The sequence below is a fragment of the Theobroma cacao genome, chromosome 6 (assembly GCF_000208745.1).
Source record: "Theobroma cacao cultivar B97-61/B2 chromosome 6, Criollo_cocoa_genome_V2, whole genome shotgun sequence".
NCBI lineage: Eukaryota > Viridiplantae > Streptophyta > Magnoliopsida > Malvales > Malvaceae > Theobroma > Theobroma cacao.
This window is the reverse complement of record NC_030855.1, coordinates 481,326-507,367: the sequence shown is the minus strand read 5'-3', so window position 1 is coordinate 507,367 and position 26,042 is coordinate 481,326. Positions and strand designations below refer to the sequence as shown.

The following is a 26,042-nucleotide window of genomic DNA, read 5'->3' as shown; positions in this document are numbered from 1 at the left end:
GTTAAAAGTGCAAGCCTCGTCATTAGTCAGCTTCTGACCTTCACCGTACCAAATGCAGCAAGCAATGATGATTTAGATGACCAACCTCACGACCAGAACTAAAATGCAGTAAGCAGCGATTTACATAAAAACAAGTCTAATCTTGTTTCATTATGGTTGAGAAATATCAAATGATAGATATGAATAAAAATTTTGCCTAACAAATCAAGTTTATGATATGATAAAAACAAGACAACCACACAAAATAGAGCATACATATTACAATCTCAAAGGTCCAAGGCAAACTAAAATTGTCAAGAGAATAGAAAAATGAAACAATACTTTGTGATCTATTGCACTTGGCTTCTTCATTGTTTTCTGCTTCTCAAGATCATAACTCTGGAAATTTATTAGACATAAATCCTCCCATTCTAGCCCTTTCCAGCATATCCCTCCTTTCTTTCAATGTTGATTTCAAAATTCATGTAGCTATCATCAAACTGATTGACTTGTCGACGCATCAGTCTCTGCCCAAAGAATAAGAAGACATGCAAATGGACAAAAAAATTTATTAGTGCTTCTATAGTTGTTCCCAAATATGTTGTGTTGGCTGTACATGTAATGAAGACTATGAAGAATTGAAGATTACTGGATCCTTCCAAGCAAGGAAAATTTATAGTTGCCATACTGGATGAATTAACATTGTAAACCAGAATGTTGAAACCTTTATTAATGCAGAAGGTTGTTTTTCTTTTCTTCTATAACATTTGAATTGTTTGGAAATTCAGTTCATGTCTGACAACCTTACATAAATATGATGCATTAGCCTTAAATATTGTATTTGGTGTGTAGCATAAATGTACCAATTATTTTGTATTAAGAGCATTAATCTTCAATTTTCCAATGTCATTTATGCAAACCAGATCAAACAGGCGATTGTGCATCATGAAATAATCTATTCCCAAGTACTAGCCCTTCAAAATTCTATTTCTATACCACATCATTTCGTTGAAGATATTACATTATTCTTTGTTCAATAGAAAATTTGAAGATTTTGGTGTTATTGTGAGTCGTGTTGGAGATAGTTTAAACTTTTAAAATTAGTAAAGAAATAGAAGAAGTAGAAGTGATTATTGTAGTTGTAAGAAGATTAGAATGATTAATGAATAAATTAAATAGTACCAAGATAGGAATTATAGAGACCTTATTATATCAAATAGTTAGCAAGCTGTCAGTTAAAATTCTACTACGCAAGTATACGTATCGAATAGATATTATATTGGCAAGCAAGGTATCGATCTCACAGGAAAGGAAATTGATCTAAAACTTTACTAAGTACTAAAATTAAACCAATTCAATCTTATCCAAACAATCAAAATTTATTAATTAACTAAAACTAATTAACTAAAATTAAAACCAACAAGAAAATCAAAATAATAATAACTTGAAAAAATATCAAATCAACAAACCTAGGATTACAATATCTCTCACACTTCATCTAAATCTTACATCTCTTCCTTAACTTATTTCAATGGGTTGAATTGTTAATCTAGAGTTCTAAATTATTTATAAGGGTTTTCTGACTCATCTTATAAAAATATCTATTTTAACCAAAACACTATATTCCTATGTGAATTGAAATTAAAAAAGACACATTAAGTTCAGGCTCTAATCTTGCTACATATGGCCTATATGTATATCCCTATCCTATACGCAAATCAATTAATATGATCATATGCTATCCCAATTTTAGTTTACTCTAAACTCCCTTTCCCAAGTTTATTTAGGTTTCTAGATCAATTTAATTGGTGGCCAAGCAATTAAAGGCATTAAGAACAAATTGAAATAAACAATTCAAATCCCATTAAATATAAGTAAGAAAGAGTTAAAAATGTAAACTACATGTGATTCAATTGCAATTTTAGAAAAAGAAATTTAGCTACTCATAATTGCAAAATAAAATAACATTGTATAAAATTCAACCATTGAAAGTATCAAGAAAGATAAAAGCTAAGGAAGAAAACAAAACAATATTTTTTGCTTTGATCTCCAAGTTTCATCCTCAACTTGTAACTTCTTAAATCTCTCAAAAGTTTTTTTTAATGTTGTTAAACATATCTTATTTATACTAATAGACTAAACCTAAAGTTTTTTAAGCTGACCTAGGGTTTAATTGGGCTTAAGAGTGTAATAAAAGGCCCAAAAATCAGTTATCAGTCTTTACAAATTTTCATTCCCGGTACAGTACGTCTAACCATTTTCCAACGCGATTTTCTCTATCTTCGAAGCAAAACTGGGTAAAGTGATCTTCATAAAAGTTGTAGCTCTGTCTCTTAGCTTTCCAATGGTCTAAGAATCACATCATTTGAAGTTCTGTAGCTAGAAATATGGCCAAAATACTAAAACATATGCAAGTAAATTCTAGATCTTTCAACACCTTACTTTTCAAAATTAAGCCCAATCACTTTTAATCTTACAAAAAAAATATAAATAATAATAAATAATAACTAAAATAAAAAAAATAACATAAAATTAAAATAACTCACTAAAAGGTAACCTAATCATAAAAATAATTAAAAAAATTAAATTATAATTGAAAATTGAGGATTTAATTAATATTTAATAACAAAATTAGAATAAAATAATTCTATAAAATAAAATTATCACATGACATATCACCTTTAAAGACAATGATAATATAAGAGAGAAAAATAAAGGAAAAATTACTTCTGAAATATCGCACACCTTTCCTCTGCGGTCTTTAGAATAGGATGTTGAAAGCATTTAGATTGGCTTCATCCTTCCAGTCTAGCTCTTTCCCTCGTGATGGAAGTTTGAAAGAAGGCAAAAAAGTAGATCGAGTGACTTCATCCTTCCATTGAACCTCTTTCCACCAATCTTCACTTCCGACAATGCTGATTTGATTTCCCTTTGCACTGTCACAATTGAGTGGAAGCTTCTTCAGTTCTGGGCAATTCAATACTATGATATCTGTCAAGCATGGGAAGGGTAGGGTATCCCAGTATATGCTCTTCAAATCAAATAGAATTTGTAAATGAAGCCATTCTAGCTTAGCAAATGGGCTTGGATTCGAAATTCCAACCACATTTGCAACTTCACTCACTTCACTTATTATTTCTTCCATTCTTAGGCACAAACCTACCTTAAGCTGCGTTAGATTTGGGGCAAAAATAAGCCATGTCAGGTTCCTCAACTTGGGACAATTGAATATTGAAATCTTGCTCAGTGCATGAAAGCGAGGAGTGATAGTATTACTATTAGTGGGAGAGAGCGAGGAGGTTTGTATCATTCTTCTTTCCCTTAATTCCTTCTCTATATTCCTTGTTACCATCTCTTCTATGCTACCACACTCCGTAATTTCTAGGTTCTCTAAACGCTCCATATTTTCTAAAAACAAAACACTCAATACCTTTGTCCCCGTCCAACCTCCAAGGCATAGTCCCTCAGTGCATCCTCTTAAGTGGTGGCAACTCAAAAGGCTTTCAAGAGCAAAATCAGTGCGTATTTCTATCCACAGCACGTTCAAATGTTGTAAGCATTTCAATTCCTCTATTAAACTGTTTATATCAGTCCTGCAAATACTGTCTGAAAAAATTTTGAATATTTGCAACTTTGAAAATTTACATATCAATTCTCGTGGGATTTTAATGAGACGGTAGGTCCTCATCAAGTCCAAATATTTCAGTTTTGACAACTTATTCAGCTGAATTGGCAACTCAATTATGCATGTCCATCGTAGATCAAGGCACTCTAGTGAAACCAGTTCTGAAATTCCCTGTGGCAACTCATAGAGATATTGGTTCGATGACAAGTTTAGAACTCTCAGGTTGCGCATAAATTGGAAGAAACCATCACTAATTACCTCCAATCTATTACCATTGAGAAATAAAGTTTGAAGATTAGGGCATGTAGGTGTTCCTCGTAACTTTTTAATTTGACTGTACATCAATGACATTCTTACACCTTTCCAATTTTCAACATCAAGTGCCTTAATTGATCTTATCCCTGTTTTTACAAAAAATCTATTCTCGGGTGCTTCACATTCACATGCTATCCATAAAGTCATGTCACGGATCACATCATGCATCTTGACACATTTTGCTAAACCTTTACATCTTTCTAATAAACAAGCATTAACAAGAGAATTAATAATGTCCTCCCCTTGCATTCGAGCATCAATTATGTTGTCAAATTCATCCAAAAATCCCTCGCAAAATCAATAATCTTTCAGCTCATCAATAGGAATTTCAAAATCTTCGGGATACAAACTACAGTATAAAAGATAAGATCTCATCGTATCCTTAGGTAAGCTATCATAACTAAATTTTAAACGAGAATACACCTCTTCATCCATGCTTACTAATTTATGCGGAAACTCTTTCAATACCTTAATTGCATATTCCCAATGTTTAGGCATCGTACTGTAAGCCATGGCACGACCAATTGTAATCAGTGCAAGAGGTAGTCCTTCACACTCATCAGCAACTTGTTTAGCCAACTCTCGAATATCTGGATGGCTGTCAATGGTTTCTTCCCCAACCTTCTCTTCAAACAATTTCCAAGCTTCATCTTTGCTTAAACACTCTACTTGGATAACCTTATGAGCACCCATTTGTCCACATATATCTAAGGAGCGAGTTGTAAAAATTAATTTAGAACCATTTTTCTGATCCGATTCAGGTATTCCAACTTTGATCAAATCCACCCGCTCCCAAACATCATCCAACAGCAGAACAAACTTTTTTCCGCTCAAAACTCTCCAAATTTCTACAGCTTTCTCATCAAAACTTTTATTCTTCCATGTCCCACCACGTGAAAGGCCAACCTTTTCACCAATTTTTTCTTGAACTGTTTCGATGTTGTGATCCTTAGACACCACCACCCAAATTACAACATCATAACCGATTAGCTCATTGCTTAACTTATTGTTAATTTGGGTCAGGAGTGTTGTTTTACCAACTCCTCCCAAGCCATGTAAACCAATACTACCCACATTGTTTTGTTCAAGTAAGCGCCAGACTTCATCAAATGTTCGTTCCAAACCCACCGTGGATCCAGCAGGTCTTACATCCACTTGGACTGCAAGTTCATTCTCAGCTACACTTTCAAAAACTCCTGCATTCTTTACTCCGGCATTCTTTAGATAAACTATTTCTGCAAGTTGGCTACTCACTTGTTCAGGAAAGTTGTAGCTAGACTTACAATTCTTGGAGAAGCAGCCAGCAAAACATAATTGCTGAATTTGTTGAGGACAATCTTTGATCAACACCTCAGCTTCTGCTTCCGCAGTCTGCACACTTGAAAGCCAGAGTTGAACTTCATTGAGCGGCTTCATACGTTGTTGTTCAGCAAGATCTACCCTCCGGTTCACGTCATCCCTTCGAGCTTTCAGTTTGGCCCCTTCCACACTCAGAGCTTTAAGATTATCTTCAAGCTTGATTGTGTAACTTACTTGTCCAGCAACGCAATCCCAGAAACGAGAGACAGTGTCCTTGATTGAGCATGAGACTGAGCACAAATTTCCCATGATCAAAATATCTTATAGATGAAGAAAGAAGAATGAAATGAATTGTGGGTTTGAAGAGACTAATTGTTTTGATGAATTTTTGAGTGGTCAACAGTAAGGAAGATGCAACCCTTTTGCATCTATGTGTACGTATTGACTTAGACTTTGTCTGCCAACGCACACATTGCTTTCCAATTTAGTGGAAGAAAAAGGATAACCTTCTTACAAGAAAAATAATACTACTTCTTTCTTTGTGACTCCTATTATAGTTACAAATGACCTCCATCATATTGCAATTAAAGTACTGCTAAGTGATTGATTCAGTCGAAGGGCATAATGCAGTGGAACCATCATGGATCAGCTTTCCAAACATTGCAGGGTGAACCTTGAAGGATGTCTTGGGCCTTCTGATCCCTTTCTCGAACCACCTCACCACCTGGTGCATCGGAGCCATCCTCTCAACAAGCGGGCTAACCTGACCTCTGTGAGATGAATTTCCTACTCTGCTTCTGGTACACATAGTTTGGTCTGATTTATGGACATCTCTACTTATTTCACGTCCTATTAAAATTATATTCAAATTTTAATTTGTAATGAAAAAAAATTAATTAGTGTTATATTATTTATGTAACTCATTTGATTTTTTTATGTAGTTTAGTGAGTTAATTTTCTCCAATTAATATATATATTGTCATTATATATAAGTAATATAAATTTTTTTGTATTTTTTTATTAATACACACAGGAAGCCATGTGAAATTACTCAAATTCATTTTAAATTGTGTTCTATTTGATTTTTATTTTATAATTTTGAAAAAGAAAAGATATTTATGTATTGATTTTATGTTAATTTTTTAAATTTATATTATAATTATATAATTTTATACTGTAAAGTAATTTACAACTTTTAACTGAAAATGGATGACTCGAGAAAAATGTTAAGTCCAAATATGTTGATGCTTAGTAAAGAAATGAGGCTTAAGATAAACAATAACAAGATATTAATTTTTTTTATTTTTTATTTTCAAATTTTATCATTTTTCTAAATACTTGAATTTTATAAATATTCTATTAATTTTTAAAAATTCTTACTTGAATCTTATCCAAATTCAATAAGCACTATCCGATAAATATTCAAATCCATTAAATACTCAATTTTTAAATCTCAAAACTAAAAAAAGGAATTACTCACATCTAATTAAACGAAAATTAAAATGCATAATTAACAACAAATAAAATTTTAAAATCAAAACTTAAATAACTAAAAAGCAGTCGGTATTAAATATCTAAGGATTGATACGCTATCTTACCCGAACTCGAAATGGGCAGCAAGCTCTTTATTTAGACCCGTCTCAAACCCGCTTGAGTTCCTTTATATTCAGACAAGTAGGTCCGGATACCCGAACCCATGCCTGAATGGGAAGGGAAGGGAAGGGAAGGAGGGGATGAAGCATCGGGGCCAACCCCCAAATTCTAAACCCAAAGCTAATCCAAAAGTTTGAAGCCAAAGTTATTTCAGAGAGTAGAGGCGGGCGGATTGGCGTTACACTTTTACAGTTTTACTTTATTAGTACTCTACATACATAGATTCCGGCCAATTCCAATCACTCCGACGCCATGTCCACTTCCGATCCCAGCAAGCTCATCTCCAAAGCCGACAAGCTGTAAGCCTCTCTCCCCTCTCTTTACAAATATCTTACTTGTATATTTGTAGAAGAATGTGTTGTAAATTACCACTGAAGATTCGTAGATTTCAATTTTTTTTATTTGATATCCGATCCCATCCCCTGTAGTGTTGATTTATCAAATTAGTTTGGGGGCAAAACCAATTAATCAGCCTGACCCAACTTTTCTGTTTCCTCTGTCTGTATGTGTAGAACAAAGCTGAGTCTTACAAGGTGGAGTGCTGATTGGAAAAGTGCTACTGTTTTGTATGAGCAAGCTGGTAATGCTATCTAACCCGTTATTCAACCTCTAAGATTTTATCTAAAAATGGGATTTTATTTTTTTGGATTCTCACTATGTAATTGCCATGCTTTTGGGGCCTTTCTTCATTGATGGGATTTTTTATATGAACAAAGTTGGTAATGCTTTTGGACTTTTTTTTTGGATTTTATCTACTTGTAGCCAATGGATTTCGAGTTGCAAGAAATTATGAGAAGGCAAAGTTGGCATTCGAGAAAGCTTCACAAGGACAAGAGATGCTATCCTCGTATCCTTATTAGTTTCTTTAACTTTTTTATTGTTTCATTTTTTTGTTTTTCTGTTCTTCTTTTTTATTATCTAGCATGTATCCCATGCTCGAACGGTTAACACTTCGAGACTTCAACTTGGAGGTCAGAAGTTTGAATCTTGAGATGGGGATGTGATAAGAGAGGGTTTACATCCCCAATTGTAGCCCGATTCCTAATGGATCTGCACGTGTACCCAAAAAGTGAACATTTCTCCCTTGTCACATCCTTTATAAGCAAATCAGGCCTTGGGATGCTGCTAAGCACATGGAGTCTGCTGCTGCTCTAGCAAAGGAACTACGCAACTGGGCTGAAGTTATTGATTTTTATAGAAAGGCATCTGAGCTATACATGCAGTGTGATAGACCACAACCTGCATCTGATGCACTGGCCAAGGGTGCCCGGTAAGGACATTGCTTAAACCTTTTTGTTGGAATTCGGATTTTTCATCTTTTCAGCTCTATGATTTCCAGGTGAGATTTTGCCATTACTACTAGTAATCCTGCTTAGAGACATTTGTTGGAAGCTTGACATAATGTTTTTTAACTTCAATCAAAGTTGAACTGCTTAAGTTTTTTGCTTGATCTTATATGGTCAACTGAAGTCAAATTCTTTAAACTTTCAATGCCATAATAGTTTCTTTTTGCACCACGTTATGGATATATGAATATGGCATTTGATTTGAATAGGCTGGCAAACACTAGTAACTAATAGTTAGAATTACTTTTGTTGGTTTTGGATTATTTCATGATATTTTCTTGTTTATTGTAAATAATATAATTGAACTTTTCTTAATTTTTTGTCTTTCTTTCTTATGCATCAATATAGCTTACCAGCTGCATGACCATTGACATCACAATCATAGTTTATTTTTCATTTTTTAATTCTTTTAGTTTTTTTTTTTTTTCCTTTTGTAGTGCTTTGGAGGATGCTTTGCCTGATGATGCCATTCAACTGTATACTGATGCTTGTGTTATTCTTGAAGATGATGGAAAGGAACAAATGGCCTTTGATCTATATCGTGCTGCCACTAGTGTTTATGTAAAGCTTGAGAAGTAAGGATCTGCTTCTTCGTAGTATATTGAGATACATATAATGTTTATATATATTAAATCCTTCTTTATATGATTGAGAAACGTCATATGTCTAATATATTCTTAAAATTTGAATGCTGCTGTTTCTTAAAATAAAAGAGGAAAAAGAACAAAAACTGGACCATTGATTTTGTTTTTGCAAGCATATAATCATTAGTTCGTAGTCTAATACAGATTTTAAATGCGTTTATGTGGCTGTCTAGAACTAGGGAGTTCAGGTTGAGTAGACTGAAGCTTGTGAGTTGTGATGTTATTTGTCAAGCCAAATTTTGGCCTTTGTTTGGTTGTATGGTCTGATAAGTATTTCCTTTTTCTTATGGTTTTGCAAGAAACTGCCCATGTGGTGGCACTGGACTCATGACCACTTATAAGATTTCTGTTGTATGTGTTGAACTGCCTGTAAATTTGGAAAATCTGTTTATAGGCAATTACCTTGTTTGCATATGTAAGCAAACCTAATATGAATAGGCATTATTTCTGGTGTTGTTATCCTCAGGTACACAGACGCTGCAGCTTTCCTTTTGAGATTGGGCTTAGCAGCTGACAAGTGCAATGCTCGAAATAGTCAATGCAAGGTGCAGCTTTATATTATGCACCCAAATCATTTGCTTGTATTCCTAGTATCCAGTCATTTGCCATTCCTTTTCTCTTTGTTTTGTAATTCAGCTGATAATTTTTTCTCAAGAAGTATGCTAATTGTTGCTGACCTCTCTCTACGTCCATGCATGTCTTTAAAAGTCTGTGGTGTTAAAATCTCCCTTACTTGCAATCATCTGGTGCAGATGTGGCTACTGTTCTTTTTACTCGTTTTGCACCAGCTTTTTTTTTAATGTAGGGAAGCTTTGCCAATAAAAATAACATTAACTCTAATATTTTCTTCTTTTATAAAATTTCAGGCGTATCTTAGTGCAATTATTGTGTATCTTTATGCTCATGACTTGAAGCAAGCAGAAAAGTGCTACAATGACTGTTCTCAGTAAGTGCAGTTCTCTCTCAGCAACCTTTTTGTAACACTATGTATTGACGCATTCATAGTACTCATATATAAACTAACTTTGGGCTGTCATTTATGGCTCTCAAGTAGCTGATCTTGTTAGCTCAACAATCTTTTAATGCAGTAGCAGAAGGCATCTTCAAATCTATCGTACTTTGATTTTCGTTTTTGGGGGTCTATGTTTATCCTGTATAATGACTTTCTTGTGAGAAAAAGGTGATCTAATATATTCTTATCTTTGGATCTTTTCAGAATTGATGCCTTTTTAGGAAGTGATCAGAACCGCTGTGCTAGTAAACTTCTTTCTGCTTATACGGAAGGTGATGTAGAAGAAATCAAACGTGTGGCTCAGTCTAGTGCTATTTCCAATCTTGACAATGTGGTAAAATTTTTGACTATTTGCAAGTTTGTGTTTGGAAATGCATGAGCCTCTCTCATAACATTGTTGATGATATAATTAAGACATTTTATCTTCTGCACACTACGTTTGGGCTTAATCACATATTGAAGATAGATCTGACTTATGCAACCATGGCTGGTTTTATATGCCTACAACTGTGCAGTATTCGGCAATACTTAAAATCACATATCTAAGCTTACAAAGTGGATATAGTAAATGGGGCGGGACTTGCATCTCATGTTAATCTAATGACAATCTTGGTTGCTTTTGAATTATCCATTTGCATCTCGAGTTAATCTTAGAAAGTGGATATAGCCAATGGGGTGGGACTTGCAATTCATTCAATTGCACACATTTGACTGAAATGAAATTGGCTGCAGATCATAAAGCTTGCAAGAAAGTTGCCTACTGGTGATGTTAGTGCGTTTAAGACCGATGCTGCTAACGAGGAAGAACCACTGGATGAAAATGACCTCACTTGAATTCACCTTCACCACGAGATTCATAACGCTTGTGTCATTTTGCAATGAGTCTTTGAGTGCACATACCATCCTTATATGTAATTACAAACAAACATCTTTGGTTTAATTTTTCTTAATTTGTCATGATTTTCCAACTTAAATGGTGTTCACCTGGTAAACAGTTGCTTGTTATATGATTGGAGTGCCTATAGTCTCCAATTTTTTATTGTTATGGTGGAAATGTACTCCCAGTCCTTGGCCATCACAGGCAATTGCCCATGCTGAAATTTATTCTTCTGTTACTTCCCTTTTATAAAGGTGATTGAAACAGAGGAAAGCATTTTATTCACTGAGGCTATGTCTGGTAGGAAGGAAATAAGAGATGTAAGCATTACTGATTTGGTTTGCTTAGCAATCTCTGTTTTCGGCAGTCCTGCTGAAAGTTGTTATCAGAAGATGCATCCTTGTTGGCTTGTTCACAGTTATGGCTTTAACTTTTTTCAAAACCAATGCAATAGGTTTGCTTAGCAATCCTTATTATCAAGATATAAGGAAAATTTAAGAACTAATATGTTTAAAAATTAAAACATCAGAGTATGTAGCATTTTTAACAAATCAATGCTAGGAAGTACACTGGGGCTACAAAATAAGTCACTGATTTATAAGGTTCTTCTAATTTTAGCATGATGGTAAGGCACATTCGAGAACTACATATGTTCTACAATTCCACAAATCTATGCTAGGAATAAAGGCTACAATGTTAGGTCATTTTTCACCAAAATCATATGACATTCACCAGCAGGACATAACTTCACATTTCAAGACAAACACATTGATGGATATTCAATCAGGAAACTCTCCAGCCTGATGGGAAGAGCTTGGACTTCCTAACATTTCACTTCATAGTCCAACCACCAGTTTTTAATCATCTTCTCTTTCCGGAGGCAGACCACAAGGCAGAAGCATTTTCTGTACATAAAGATTGGAAATAATCATACCTTACAATAAAGTTTAAGCCAGAAAAAATAAAAGAAAAAAGGAGAGAAAAAGAAACAAGAAGAAGATTGCCAAGCTATTCACAACATGCAACTCTAACAATATAATATTCGACTATCACATCAAGAAAAAAATAAAAAGCTTGTATCTTACAATAAGTATGCATGGAGAAGTTGGCGATTCTAGCACACATATACACATTAAAAGAGATATAGATTAATTGATTTTCGTACTGTATGTCATGTGCAAGGTTTAATTGTTCAAATGCCCTGAAATATTTGTGGCATTTGCAGGACAGCCATATTACAACCCAAACTTGACTTTATTGCCTCCAAAAAGGTTTTCAAATAACAATGATATGCTTTAATACAAAATTCAGACTCCTTCTGCTAAAGGCTTGAGTCATCATATCAATAAAATCACATAAGAGTAGGAGTATACAGTTTGGATAAACCAAAAATAAAGTTGAACAATAGTCTAACGAAAGGTAGAAAATACTATAAATGGAAGAAAAAAGCAAAGCTTATAAAGAGAAGGAACAGGGTGTTTAACCATTTCTAGATCCAAATACCACTTCATTACATGAAACGAGAAGGTAAGATGGTAAGACAAAGTGAACCAACAAGTAGTGTTAGTAACTTTGCTGCTTAGAACCTAACTAAGTAGGAAAGAAAAGGGCAATTCAATCAAACAACAACATGACAAGCTAGTATACATATGCACAGAGGAAGCAAGATTAGCTGCACTACCTGACCAACATATTTAAACCTATAGGATTTTAACATGGGGATAATAAGTATCATAAATTTGGAAGTCTGCAGGAGCATCATTATCACAACTGTACACATACATATACAAGCTTTTTCTACATATGATTTAGACGTTTACTATACCTAGAATCTATCACACACACTTAAAACAATGATAACAAAAACAAGCATACAGAATCATGAACAAATAGATCTACACCTAAGATGGGTTTGGCAGGCAAATGAAAACCAGAGCAAAAGGAAATAGAACACTGTAGCTGAGACCTTTAAAAGAGAGGAGTAATGAGGGTTTTAAGCTAATTATTCCCTTCTGCTAATCTGAATGTAATCCACTTCAGGGATTGGACAATCCTTAGCGATTTCAAGTAAACAAGAGCAACAAAATGAATCCAACTAATGGCATTTATCACTAAGTATTTAGATATACATCACTAAACATCTGAAATAAAATGAAACTCCTTTAGCCAACCAAGATGTTGAGTTTTGGTTCATCATTAGTAAGATGATATAAATTAGACTCATTCCTACAACCAATGGCAATGACCAGTAGCTCAGGACCAATACCCCAAAAGATACAGATTGTTCAGCATACTTGATGAATGCAGACAAGTGGATACCAATCAGAACAGCCACTAGTATGTCCAGAACGCATTGGAGAGTCCCATCTATGGTATAGGATGTACCTCATAATGTTCATTAGTAAGTGTAACTTGTGAAGGGCAATGTGACATCCACTTGCATGCAAGATGTGCAACTACTCTACGCATCCCCCTACAGGATAGGAATAGAACTACCACAACTCAACAAAACATTATCCCAATTCGCAACTATTTGCACTCAACAACATGGATAAAGTGTTATACTTTCGTTCCCCCTAGGGCAAACTTTCTACACATAAATCATATGTTGTTTCCACACATCCTTGGGATACTCCTATCCCTGCAGCACTCAGAGATTAAACCAAATAACTCTCTTTCAGTTGTAAACACTACTGGTCTCTTGGAACACACAGCTACCATTTTGAAACCCAACAGCAGCTTAGTCAAATCCCAAGGGAAAAATTGAAAAGAAAAAAGCACCCATAGCTTCATATCCCATCAAATTCCAAACCCAGATAATTTTGTCCAAACCTCACACAAATCCAAATGGCAGGCAAGGCAAACAAACATCTTAACTCATCCTAAAATACCCAACAAAAAATAAAGAAAATGTTTTACCTGCATGAAGTTGTAGCGCTCTCTTCCAATGGATTCATTTTCAGCCACAGCAAAGAAAGCCAACATTGGGTAATGCCCTATATACGATGCATAGCTATCCCGTTGAATATTCACTGCCCATTCACTACCATCCAATTCAACGAAGGAAACAAAATAAAAAACAAATCAGCAAAATTTCTTTTTTTTTTTCTTAAAAAAGAAAGAGAAATTAGAAGGAAAAAAAATGGTGTGTCAGAAACTAACAATCTATTCAAATCAGCATGGCCGGTTCCAACGTATTTAGCTTGGAGATGTTCGAGCTGAGAATTGATGTTAAACCTATCGCTTGCCTGATAACATTTTATCAAAGAGAGTTTCAAACATATAAACAAGGTTAGGGATTAGAGAAAGGGAAGATCTTGATTGAATTTTTTAAAATTAATAAATAAAGGAAGGAAATTAGGGTTTTTGGTTGGGGGAGGCTTACCTGCATCTTGTCTTCCTAAGCTTTTGAGAATAGAAACTGAGAAATGAGGGCCGAATGATTACTACCAGTTATAATTGAGTAGTCGACACCACCCGACCCGAGTGGAGACCCAACCGGTCTTTTAATAAATTTTAGGTCAGTAATTTTCCATTAAAATAAAATTAATTAAATTAAATTAACAAAAATATTTGAAGATACGTGCAATTAAATTAATTAATTCGATCAATTTTAATTTAAAATTTTTTGTTCCATTAATCAAATCAATCAGTTTTGTGATATAAATTAATAAAATTTTAAAAGTTTTGAAGGTTAAATATCAAAATTTTAAAAATTTTATTCAATTAATCGTTAATTTGTATTTAATAAAGAAAATAAGTTATGACAAAAAAGTATTTATTAGAATATTTAATATTCAAGATAAACAATTAAAGCCAAAAAAAATGAAAATACATGAAAATATAAACCCTTAAAGAGTTTAAATGGAAAAAAATGTATAAAAAATTTTGAAAGAGAAGTAAAACCCAAGAGTGCCCCATTAGTAACAGTTTAATTACTATAATGCCATACAATGGAGTTTTGGCGGGGACAGTTTGTTAGGACTGAAGGCGTCAGTTATTTTTGATACCAGAATCAGCTCTCCATTTTTCTGTCATGAGTCATGATGACTGAATACTCTTCTCTCTCTTTCCTCCTCTTTCTCCTCCTAATTCTCTGTCCAGTTGCCCCTTTCGCTGCCAAGCATCAGCATCAGCATCGGCCACTTCCACCACCATCACCGCCACCGCCACCACCTCCTCCGCTGCATCAGCACCAACTGAACAACATCATTGACGCTCTCATTGGAGCTGGGGACTTCAACAGTTGGGCAAACATGCTTTCAGCCTCTGACGTCTTCATGCTTCCACTTTCAGCTACCCTTTTTGTCCCTTCCGATGATTATCTCTTCCCATTCCCAGGTCAAGTCCCAACTTCCTCCACCGCCACATTTGACCCTTTGATCCTCCCTTACCACATTGTCCCGCAACGCCTCACTTTCTCACAACTCACCCTCTTCAAGCCTTTCTCTCGCTTACCAACTTTACTTCCTTCCAAATCCATCCTCATAACCAACACTTCCCTCTCCAACTTCACTCTCGATGCCTCTCAGATTTCCTACCCTGATCTTTACCTCACATCCGCCGTTGCTGTCCATGGCATTGCCGCGCTCCTCAACTACACTGCCTACGGTGGTGACGGCGGCCTTATCCTTGCCCCCCCACTGCCGCCTCCACCTCCAATATTTCAGCCGCTGTGGGATGGGGATATGAAGGGGTCGGATGCAGGTTGCTTGTATGGGGAGTTTGCATTTGTTTTGTTGCTCATCCCTTGGGTGGTTTGGACCATCAAGATTTATGGGAATCCTCTTGGTCTCTGATGAGTTTTGCTTAATTCTGGTATTAATCTGGGCTTAATCACTGTTCCATTGACTGTTTTCTTCATGTGCCTATTTTTGCTGTTCTTTGGGTACATTTCCTTGTCTGAGAATTGAGATGATATTGCATTAATTCTTTGTATTCTGCCTCATACTGGCATTCATCAAGAATTAGAATCAGAATTTTGCTCATTTTCTATGTCTCTTTGCTTTATTACATTTATTGTTTGTAATAATTAGTTGTTAGCATTTACAATTTCCTTACGTTTTGGTCTACTTTACTATTAGGACTTTGCTTGGTTGGAAAAACAATGAGAAGTGAAAAAAAGAAAGTACATAATAGAATTAACCCTTCATGAATGAGCTCCGCAATGTTTTTCTGATCAATCTTCTCCTTCATCATATATGATTGCAGCATCAAAAATTTAAATAAAAAAAAACTGATGATCTAAATAGGAATTACTAAAAAGACATCTATTTCAGTAAGGTTAGCAAAATTTTCCAAGGTACAAAGTGGCCTTATCTACAATAAGTTAGAGGCATCAACAATGGCAGACTCTAAAGCAAATGGCCAATGCCTGTGCCTCAGGCAAATGGGACCTTTGTGTACCTCTTATGGATTTCTTGAAAGAATGGACCTGAGAGTCGAACAATTAAGCTAAAAACTGCTCCCAATAAGAATGACCTAGAAAACGTGTTAGTTCCTTTATACCCTTATTTCTAAAGCTGTTTATCTCCACCTTCTTCAATTTATCTACATGTTTTCTGGATCTCCTCTGTCAACGTTTCATATGCCACTCTCCATTCAGCACTTTGTGCCTCGCTGCAGAGTATCCTACGCATTATGTTCAACTCTTCAGGACTTGCCTTCTTGAATAGTCCTCTTAGGACTACCTGTACTTCTTCATCAACTGAATGCTGACTTACTAGCTCATCCTGATTGTGCTTCGTCAAATCAAAACCAAAAACTTTCGGCTTTGTTTCACCTACAGAGCAACTCAATCTAAATGCATATTGTTTAACTTCACTGCTATCGCTAGTAGTCTTGTGATTCCAGTATTCCAAGCATTGATGATTTGGATCGAGAGCTTCAATAGCCTGGACGAGAGCAATTCATTAAGAAGTAAATAACTGAATTCAGATATCACTACTAAAGTGATAAGACAACAGCGAGACATAAAATTTAGGTGTCAGTATGTTTGTTTGTTTACTACTAACTGAATTCATGCATGCTTTGCATGAAGGTATGCTCTATGCAAAATTTCCCCTCACTATCTGTGTCTGGTCCTTGGTGTGTTTGTGAGAGAGATCGCCATACTACTATCCTTTTGGTACTTGATCAGGTTTATTGTGTGTACTATTATAGCTACAATAAATTCTAGGGTTCAGAAGAAATTTGGCATCACTGGCCAAAATAACAAAGCAACAATTTGGCATCTAGTGATAAGAATTTAATGATATTAAAAGGCTTTTGACTTGGAGTGAATTAAAAATAATGTGGATTGGTGTGGTAGAGTACATGCTAGCTAAGGATTAATAAATGACATTTCTGTTTATCACATCATCATATTTGCTAAACCATATTCCAGTATCATGATAAGAACCACAAGGGATCATATTTGTTAGCTAAGACATTCAAGTCGGACAAGCACAGTTAGGGGAACTTGAAACATGTCAAAAAGTTGAGCAGTTGTAAAAACCTTTTTCAATAGCTTAGAACAAAAATAAGGCAGCAAACTTGTAAGCAATGCATTAGCATTGTAGACTGCTACCACGATGCATGCCATTTCAGATGTAGTTATGTAGAAAACATCACAACTTATCAACTGATGTTATGAAAACTACCAGCTGAATTAATCATATTAATCTGCATAAAGGCATCTATACCTGAATTACGGATGGTGAGAGAAATCCAAACATTTCAAGCCCGTTGATGCTCTGCAGAGATTGCAAAGGAAGCAGCTGTCTTTCCCCTAGGTTGCTCCGTCTTAGAATTTCTTGATTTAGTTGCTCCAGCACCATTTCCCAGCATTTCCCCACTGACACATTTGAGAAGGTTACAGTGGGGCAGCCTTCCAAAGTAACCTGAAATATAGAATAAAAGATGTAAGGTTCTACATGCAGGCTAACTCAGTGACAATATTCATAGACTAATTTTGGTTGCTTGTAAGCTTATGTCTCAAACATTGCTCCCTTCTCTCTCTCTCTCGTCCTCTCTCTCTCTCTCTCTCTTTGCCTTCTTGTTTTTTTCTTCTTTTTGGCTTTTGTCCCCCTTTATTAATTACTGTAGTTCTACAAGCAACTCTTTATCACAAAAGTAGACAAACAAGAGCTAATCCCACCTTAAATAGAGGTCCAAGGAGCCCAGCATCTAAGACTTCTGAGATGTAGCTAGAAATCTTTGTTGGGTCGAGCACACTAAAGTACTTCACACGGCTTCTAAATCCTGAAAAAGTCAAGCATGAATGCAAAATAAGAGGACAAAATCCTTCCATCAGCAAGAGAGAAAATTTGAATTAAAGAATATTTAAAAATTTTAATTTCAATTGTCACATACCTTTTGGGAATATGGCCTGCTTGCTACACCATCGTTTTCCAAAGATGACAGATCCAAAATTTAAAGGTTCAACAGAAGAATTCAACTTTGTAATAGAACCATCATGGTCAGTCATAGATGCGTTTACATCTGAGCTGTTGAAATTTTCCATCTTCAACAAGGTATTAGATTGTCCTACTTGGGAATGTGGAAACAGAAGTTCAACACCAAACAATTTCTTGCCATCAAAGCCATCAGAATCCTGACGAACCCTTGAAGTTGAACACTGATATTTGTTGGGAGATTCTCGAGAAACTGACAAGCTACAATCTCTTTTGATCCTCTTTAGATCAGGTTCTCTTCCTTCATCAAAGCCACAAATTTTCTCTTGCTTAAAAAAGGGTAACAATGTCTCAACATCACTGACACTGTTTTTATTAGGGCTATCACAAGCATACATTGACTTGCTTGTGGTATGATCAGATATAATATTAAGATTCAAGTCAATGCAGGCATCCTGCTCCAAATTCACTCTGTTTTCCATGACAAGAACTCCAACATTTAAGACATTGTTATGACTATCTAAAGCGACATGAGAACCATTTAATTTAGTCCCATGCTGGCACTCTGATGGCAATACTTCCGAAGAAACATGACCATCTGAGCAAGAAGTATTAATTGCCACCATTTTCTCCATTCTTGGGGAACAAGATCCATTTTCCCTTAGTTGAGAACGCTCAGTATTTAATCCCTCACTAATCTGAACCAACTTACACAAATTAGCATCACAATCATTAACAGAAACCAACCCAAGATCTTCATATGCCCATACTTTCACAGCATCTAAACCTCCCTCCAGGGCTTTGACTAGCATTTGCAATTCATCAATAGTGTAACGAAGGAGGACAAATCTGTCTTCATCTTGGCATGAGCAGAAATTCTTTACATGTTTCAGACATGCGAATCGTTCAGGAGAGCATTTGCAGCTGCAGGCAGATAGATGCAAGTCATAGAAGCAAGAGAAACATTCCCTCTCATTTTCCAAATCAAAATCTTTTTCCATCTTTAGTAAGGGTAAATGAGAGGGAAGGCACTTTACTCTTTTCTCCTCCATCTGCACTCTCATCTGTTAAAAGTGATAATTTTACATATATTAGTACACATAATGCCATGAGAAAGTTTTGTATAATTTTGCCTTTTATGTCAGAGAGAGAGAGAGAGAGAGAGAGAGAGAGAGAGAGAATATACCCTAACAGCCTTTGTAAGCATTCCATCCTTCCCACAGACATGATTCCACCTCAAATTCCCTGGAGTTTCTCTGCCAAGAACAAATAACTCCCTGAGAGCTTTAATAGCTTGCCTAGCTGATCCCAAGAGCAGCTTGTCATGGGAAAGCGATGTTTTTCGATGCTGCTCACTGTAGAGCTCAACTGCATGTTGACCATGTTCTAGCCAATCAACAGGAGCAACATTCACTGCCTCTGCACAGTTGAAGCCACAATTAAATCCAGAGTGATATGCCCTTGGAAAGGTAAGAACAAACTCCCCATAACGTTGTACAGCTCGATAGACTGGTACACCCTCAGCTTTCAGAACTGAAGGAGATAGTTGAGTAACCTGCCCAAAGATGAATCATAAACGTCAATGCATGTAATAAGCTAATGAAACATAAAAAGAATAAAAAAAATACAAGATGAGAGAATGACAAGGAACAGATACAACATTTAGGGGGAAAAAATACCTAATGAAATGAAATAATGAGTTGAAGATATTAAAAAAATCATTTGCACAAGTATTTGTTCAGAACTTTCAAGTAGTGATGATTTAATGGGGTTCTGTTCCAGGACAGTCTTTTTGGTTAAATGCACAGAGACTCTGTATGAATATCAACAGAAGGTTTGGTTATGAATAAGAATAAGAAGTATAAAATACATGAGCAACCTAGATGCCTTTCTTTTCTACCCATTCCTCTTTCTTCGATCCCTTTGATAACTTGGAACCCCAGGGTCCAGCAGTTCCATGTCTATGACCTATATGTTAGGTAGACACTCGAGTGCACAATCAGGTGTCCAACACTAATATAAACTTTACCATTATTCATTTCTTAAATTGTACAAAAGTCTACTGATGCAGGATTAAAGGAAGCTACTTGAGGAATTGGCATTTTGATTTACAAGTACTTGTTCTACATCATCTACCCAATGAGAAAAGTAACACAGCTTCAAGAAGCAACAAAAAAGTGTATAAAATATGCAAAAAAAAGTGACAGAAAAAATTTTGAGTCCAAAGAAAATAAAATAAAATAAGAAGTAAAAACAAATATATTTCTCACCAATTCATGAAGTAAGTCTGGTTGTTCTTCAAACAAATCAGGCAGATGCTTTCTCATTGTAGCCTCCAAAGAAGAAGCATGGCTTCCGGGAACACCATACCATATTTTTGGATCACCCCAGTGCATGTAGTTTAGTGAATACAGATGGTGGTCCTCAACATGCTGCTTGAACCATAATACAGAAAAATGAGAAAAAGAAAGAGAAAATGGGCATAACTAAATATCAGCAATCAAATTATCAAACATGGGTAGCAGCTACTCTTCCTCTTCTATTTTTTTTTTTTTTAATTATACAATAAGTCTTCCATAAAGCATATTATTTACGTGTTTATAATAACAGAATGATATTCCAAATTTTAGACCTAAAATATAAACAGTGATGAAAGGTGCAAAAGCATAGATGAACCTTCCCAAGACTACTATTTATTTCCAAAACTTTTCAAACATTCCTCCCAGATGTGGGTCCCTAATCCAGAGAGGATCAGACAACACTGGCCACCTAAAAGGCAGGAGTTCAATAAACTGTCAAACAAGATGTAATCGGAATCCTCGCTGCTGTCTTCTCAAATCATATTTTAAACAAGAAACTATATATGTATTCTGTTCTCATTCAAACAGATAAAACAAGCCTTATAAATACTCTTATCTTCAAAATTAGTGAAATCTTGAAATTGAAAGACATCTAACACTTACTGAACGAATAAAAGTTTAAAAATTAAATTACAATTTACAGAGGCAAACAAAGGAGGCTATGAGATCAGATTTTTAACAAAATGACAAAATTCTTCTTATATTTACCTTCAAAAGGAACAGAAATAGTTAGTATATAGATAAGAGCATCACGTAAAGGCTAGGATCGTCATCTAACATGTTTTTCTTCTACGTGGACTGAGACCAAGATATACATGCCATTCGATAATCTTATTTAAACTTTTATTCCCCTTTTGTACAACAAAGTTAAATCTATATAGCTCAGACAGCAAGGGCAGAAAGCAAAATTCATGCTGAATATTTCATAAAATTTACAAATTAGCGAGCACGATTCCAGTTTCTATTCAGTTGCTAGAGGTGTAAATACATAAAATTCCTGCACTTTGGCAACATAGACCGTCCTACAAGAAGAGGTCACCATACTGCCAGACAAATTCAAAACTATAAGAGTTAATGTTGTACAATTTTTAAAACAATTACCAAAAATAACAGTGGGGCACTGCTATATGACTATTTCATTTATCCTTGAAAAACACAAATATCCTGAGTAATTTTTAATCATGCGATCTAAGAGGAAATCTAATTCTAGCAGTTTTTTGACTTACCCAACAAAATGATGAGAAGCACATCCCAACATAGAGCCATGGCACTAAAACTCCAGATATATCACATCCTTCAAAAGATAACACTGAACCTTGTAGGCGCGGGAAATTATTTAGGTTCCAACCTGACATTGCATATATATATGCATCATTTCCAGTCAACATAGATGACGCCTTAGGAAACCCACTGCCAAATGTTCCTGTTTCCAAGTCAGCTCCATAATATACCTGTAATGTGAAAGCAAAGTCCAATAGAAGTAAACAAGGACTTCCATAAAAGAAATCTATAAGAAAGAGGAGCAATTAGATGACCATACTCCATACCTCAACCTCATCTGTTGGCTGCTCGACTATCCGCCAGTATTCACCTTCAATATCCTCCCAAGACGGCTCCCATTTCCTGCATTCATCCACACAAGGCTTTGAATCCTTGTCACAGTCCCTTCGAAAGTACATCTCCTTAAATTCATCTGCATATCTCTGAAATTCTTCAAGAGTGAAGTCTGATCCTGAATGGAAGCCAAACTTCTCATCAGCCTCATAAGTTACATTAGATTCTGAACTAGAATTGGCACGTCTCCTAGTGGCTCCCATTCTTGAATGTCTCCTCCGCTTCCGCTTTCGACTTCTACTTTTCTTTCTCATCGGCTTCCTATTTTGAAGTAAGTCAACTTGCTGAATTCGAGTTGAAAATTTAGCACGTCCCCATATATCTTTCTCTTTAAGAGGACAAGGTGGAGTCCAAGAAGGTGGTGGAACGATCCGACATATACCATATGATTCAGCTTCTGCACGAATCTTTTCTATGTAGGCAAGTGTGTCTTCAAATTCCTAATAAATGGAACATCCTTAATTCTAAGTAGTGTAATCAGAACGAATTATCAAATAAAAAAGATTTGATATCAAATCTTTACTCTCAAAAGAGAAGATTACCTCAACAGTTGGATAAAACACTGGAGCATCATCAATAATAGGCCTGCATGCCTCATCTGGGACCCATCTTGCTGACACCTAAAACATACCAACAATGATCTGATTTGTAAAACAACAGAAGAGAATAAAGCTAGAGGATTTTTAGATGGTCATACAATAAATGAGTGAAAATATATCCCAATATGCACCACTTTAAATAAGATGATTATGTTTCTGGTTGCAACAATTTGAGTCTTAACATTTTTCCAGAGCATTTATAACTGCGGTTTTTCAGGTATCATGAGAAAAATTCATCCACTAACTTTTGAATTAACAAATTTTAAAAAAAAACAAAGACTTTTGAATTAACATAGTTAGACCTAAAATTTCAAATGACTGCCCTCAAAATCCATGCTGGAAAATCTTGACCCTACTTGGATTCTAAGTGCCTACTTAAAATGCTTCCATTTAACTGAAAAAAACACAAAAGTCATTTATGGCTAAGCTATTGCAAGGACCACAACATTTTGGTCTGCAAAAAGGAGGCATTTGTAGCCTATCAATTACATTGAGTCTACTCAAAACTGCATTAATTTACCTTTCGACTTCGAGGACTGCCCAAGGACTCAACATTATTATCTCTTTTCATGAAAAGTTGTGAAGAATGATCCTGCAAATCATCGTTTGTTAGGAATTCATATATTTTAGGTTCATTACCCTGAACCAGGCATTCTAAAAGTAAGTTTATAAATAATGGCATTATTGCATTTTTTACTATAGGAATAAGTAGCCGTTGTTGCTAACAACTTGTAATCTATTCCTCTACTCATTCATGAATAGGATTTCCTAAATAAATTATACAACAGGTTTCCCTTTACATTCCAACGATTAGAAACATGAACTCAATCAAACTCAACCACAAAAGTTGTAAACACAAAACTAGTAAGACATGATTTCTAAGTGATAGATATGAGTTCCTGCAAAAGATTTCACCCATAAAGGAAAACAATATGTGAAATAATTCCATCTAAACCGATACAATAGTGAATTGACAATGTAAAATCTCAAGAATGATGCTTTCTTAGAGCTGTGAAATGTGAACAGATTTTCATATATTAATTCCATCCCTTTACAGAATAAACCAAAAGAGAGGACTTTCAGCAACATTGTTCATAACAGCAGGCTTTAATTAGCAATCTGATTGATCTGATGACCAGACAAATATCAAAGCTTTCTAAACCAAGAATACCATAATGCCTCTAAATATTCACTTGAAATATTTACCTATTTAAAGAACCAACAATATAAGGGAAAAGAAAGAATAATAACAACAAGAATAATACTATAACAATAATAACAAGCATCAGAGGCAATTGACATGTGAAAGATGCAACTTGTAGTGAACAGATCTGCAAATTTATAACAGGGAATCAAACATATGAACAAAATAGAAGAACAAAGAAAAAGAAAGGGAATCTAACCTCTTTCATATGAGAACCTGCTCCTATTTTCAACTGTTCCATTCCCTTGGGAAGGAAAGAATTATCAAAACTAAATAAAAATTTTATTTTTATTTTAAAAAAAGGGTTTTTTCTTGTCAATATTTAGGAAAAAAAATGAAAGATTCTAAATTTGACCTGACCTAGCAATTGGTAGAAAGAGTTTCCTGGTGGGTTTGTTTCAACAAAGAAATCAGAACAGTCCAAATCACATTCCCCTAATAAAAATAGCAAGAACCATAGCATTAATTGCTTTTTGCCCTAATTTAACCAAAAACTCTAAAACCAATTCCAGAAAGGTAAGATCTTTATTAATCCCAATCTAACTCTAATTTTCCTCAATTAATTAGCATTAACTATAATATTAAGTAAAAATATCTTTTTTTTTTTGACTCGGTAAGCCCTATTTAAAACGTAAGGCAAAAGAAAAAAAAAATTAACCATCAACGGTGAGCAGACGAATATGAAATTTAAAAAAAAAAATAGAAAAGAGAATTTATTTTTAATTAATTAAAAAAGTATGGAACGGCTGACATTCCAAGGTGTTGTTTTGTTAGTATAAATAAATTAAATTTAAATTAATTTGGAAAAAGAAAAGAGATTGATGAGGTAAGGCACGTAGGAGAGAAGAGTCCCTGCTCGACCAGGAATTGAATCTAAAATAATAATTTAAATAAAAGAAAAATAGAAAGAGAAATTAATAAATAATTATTTTAAGGAAAGAAAAAGATAATAGAGAGAGAGAGAGAGAGAGAAAGTAGAATAAAACAATGGAAGCCGCGAAAACCCAAAACGCACGCAGTATTAACTGAAACCGGCTACCAACTAACCAACCAACCAGGAATTGTCCTTTGCGTGTCTTGTACTTCGTACCTTACGTCTCTTTATTTTTTTTTAAATTGGGTAAATTTTATTCACGCCCCTTATACTTTCAATTTTTTTCAAATAGCATCTTTAGTTTTTTTCAATTAATTTAGGCATAATATACAAAAAAAAACTCTTAAATTATTTTAAAAAATTCAAATAAACTTTTATATTTTTATTACATTCAATCAAGCCCTTAACTTTTATTTTAGGTCAAAAAAACTCTTATACTTTTTATTTTGAATCAAATAAGCTCTTATGATTAATAATTGATTTAGTCAAAATATTATTTATTATTCTATACAGCGTGACACTAATATAATATGTTAAAATATCATAATTAATTATGATATGACATACTGACATATTATAACTGACGATGACATAACATGTTAATTTGACATGATAATATAATCATATAATATTTTTCTCTTTACACATCAATATCATAGCAATATCATATGGATATAAAATGACAAGTGATATTTTTACTAATAGTAATTAGCGAATCATTAGTCATAAAGACTTATTTGACTTAAAATAAAAGTACGATGGCTTATTTAAACGTAATAAAAAATAAAGATTTATTTGAATATTTTTGAATAGTTTAGGGACTTTATTTAAATATTATATCAATAATTTATGTTGTTACAAGAATTAGGTTATTTTTTGTTTAATAAAAAAATTAAAATATTAAAAATTATATTGTATTTAATTATAGTAACCTTAGTTTTTCTTTTATTTTAATTTTTCTCAATATAAAATATTTATAAAATCGTATTCTGTTATTTATAGTATAAATCAATGTTTAAGCATTCTAGAATAAATAGTTTAGTACTTAAATTTTTCATCGTTTAAATTTTCGATTTATCAAATGGCACCTTTAAATTTTGAATTTTAAAAACTTAATTTCTCATTTACTATTTTAAAAGACATATGAATAATTTCATCCATAAAATATTTAAAAAATTTATATTTAATATTTTAATAAGTTAAAAATATTTTAAAATTTAAATCAAATAAAAAGTTTCATTAATATA

At 34.3% G+C, this 26,042-nt stretch overlaps 6 protein-coding genes across 6 annotated transcripts; 2 read left to right on the top strand and 4 right to left on the bottom strand.

The window, feature by feature from the left end:
- Positions 235 to 6,060, bottom strand: LOC108662605 (putative disease resistance protein At4g10780). The gene is made up of 2 exons (XM_018123411.1): positions 2,725 to 6,060; positions 235 to 506 (listed from the first exon to the last, which is right to left on the bottom strand). The coding sequence occupies exon 1, from the start codon at positions 5,525 to 5,527 to the stop codon at positions 4,217 to 4,219; it is 1,311 nt and encodes a 436-aa protein (XP_017978900.1). The 5' UTR covers positions 5,528 to 6,060; the 3' UTR covers positions 235 to 506; positions 2,725 to 4,216.
- On the bottom strand, positions 2,741 to 4,087 carry LOC108662396 (probable disease resistance protein At1g12280). Its single transcript, XM_018122728.1, has one exon. It carries the CDS (start codon positions 4,085 to 4,087, stop codon positions 2,741 to 2,743), a length of 1,347 nt encoding a protein of 448 aa, XP_017978217.1.
- On the top strand, positions 6,812 to 10,971 carry LOC18595084 (gamma-soluble NSF attachment protein). Its single transcript, XM_007022883.2, has 9 exons — positions 6,812 to 7,170; positions 7,384 to 7,451; positions 7,634 to 7,718; positions 7,983 to 8,141; positions 8,655 to 8,792; positions 9,328 to 9,406; positions 9,728 to 9,807; positions 10,078 to 10,207; positions 10,606 to 10,971. The coding sequence occupies exons 1-9, from the start codon at positions 7,124 to 7,126 to the stop codon at positions 10,705 to 10,707; spliced, it is 888 nt and encodes a 295-aa protein (XP_007022945.1). The 5' UTR covers positions 6,812 to 7,123; the 3' UTR covers positions 10,708 to 10,971.
- Positions 11,326 to 14,234, bottom strand: LOC18595083 (uncharacterized protein At4g14342). Its single transcript, XM_007022882.2, has 4 exons — positions 14,136 to 14,234; positions 13,913 to 13,998; positions 13,670 to 13,793; positions 11,326 to 11,655 (listed from the first exon to the last, which is right to left on the bottom strand). The coding sequence occupies exons 1-4, from the start codon at positions 14,139 to 14,141 to the stop codon at positions 11,608 to 11,610; spliced, it is 264 nt and encodes an 87-aa protein (XP_007022944.1). The 5' UTR covers positions 14,142 to 14,234; the 3' UTR covers positions 11,326 to 11,607.
- Positions 14,730 to 15,654, top strand: LOC18595082 (fasciclin-like arabinogalactan protein 21). The gene has a single exon (XM_007022881.2). It carries the CDS (start codon positions 14,794 to 14,796, stop codon positions 15,547 to 15,549), a length of 756 nt encoding a protein of 251 aa, XP_007022943.2. The 5' UTR covers positions 14,730 to 14,793; the 3' UTR covers positions 15,550 to 15,654.
- Positions 15,977 to 24,516, bottom strand: LOC18595081 (lysine-specific demethylase JMJ18). Its single transcript, XM_018123753.1, has 11 exons — positions 24,121 to 24,516; positions 23,238 to 23,309; positions 22,661 to 22,738; positions 22,052 to 22,558; positions 21,731 to 21,955; positions 20,415 to 20,576; positions 19,331 to 19,699; positions 18,104 to 19,208; positions 17,889 to 17,992; positions 17,434 to 17,631; positions 15,977 to 16,644 (listed from the first exon to the last, which is right to left on the bottom strand). The coding sequence occupies exons 1-11, from the start codon at positions 24,160 to 24,162 to the stop codon at positions 16,297 to 16,299; spliced, it is 3,210 nt and encodes a 1,069-aa protein (XP_017979242.1). The 5' UTR covers positions 24,163 to 24,516; the 3' UTR covers positions 15,977 to 16,296.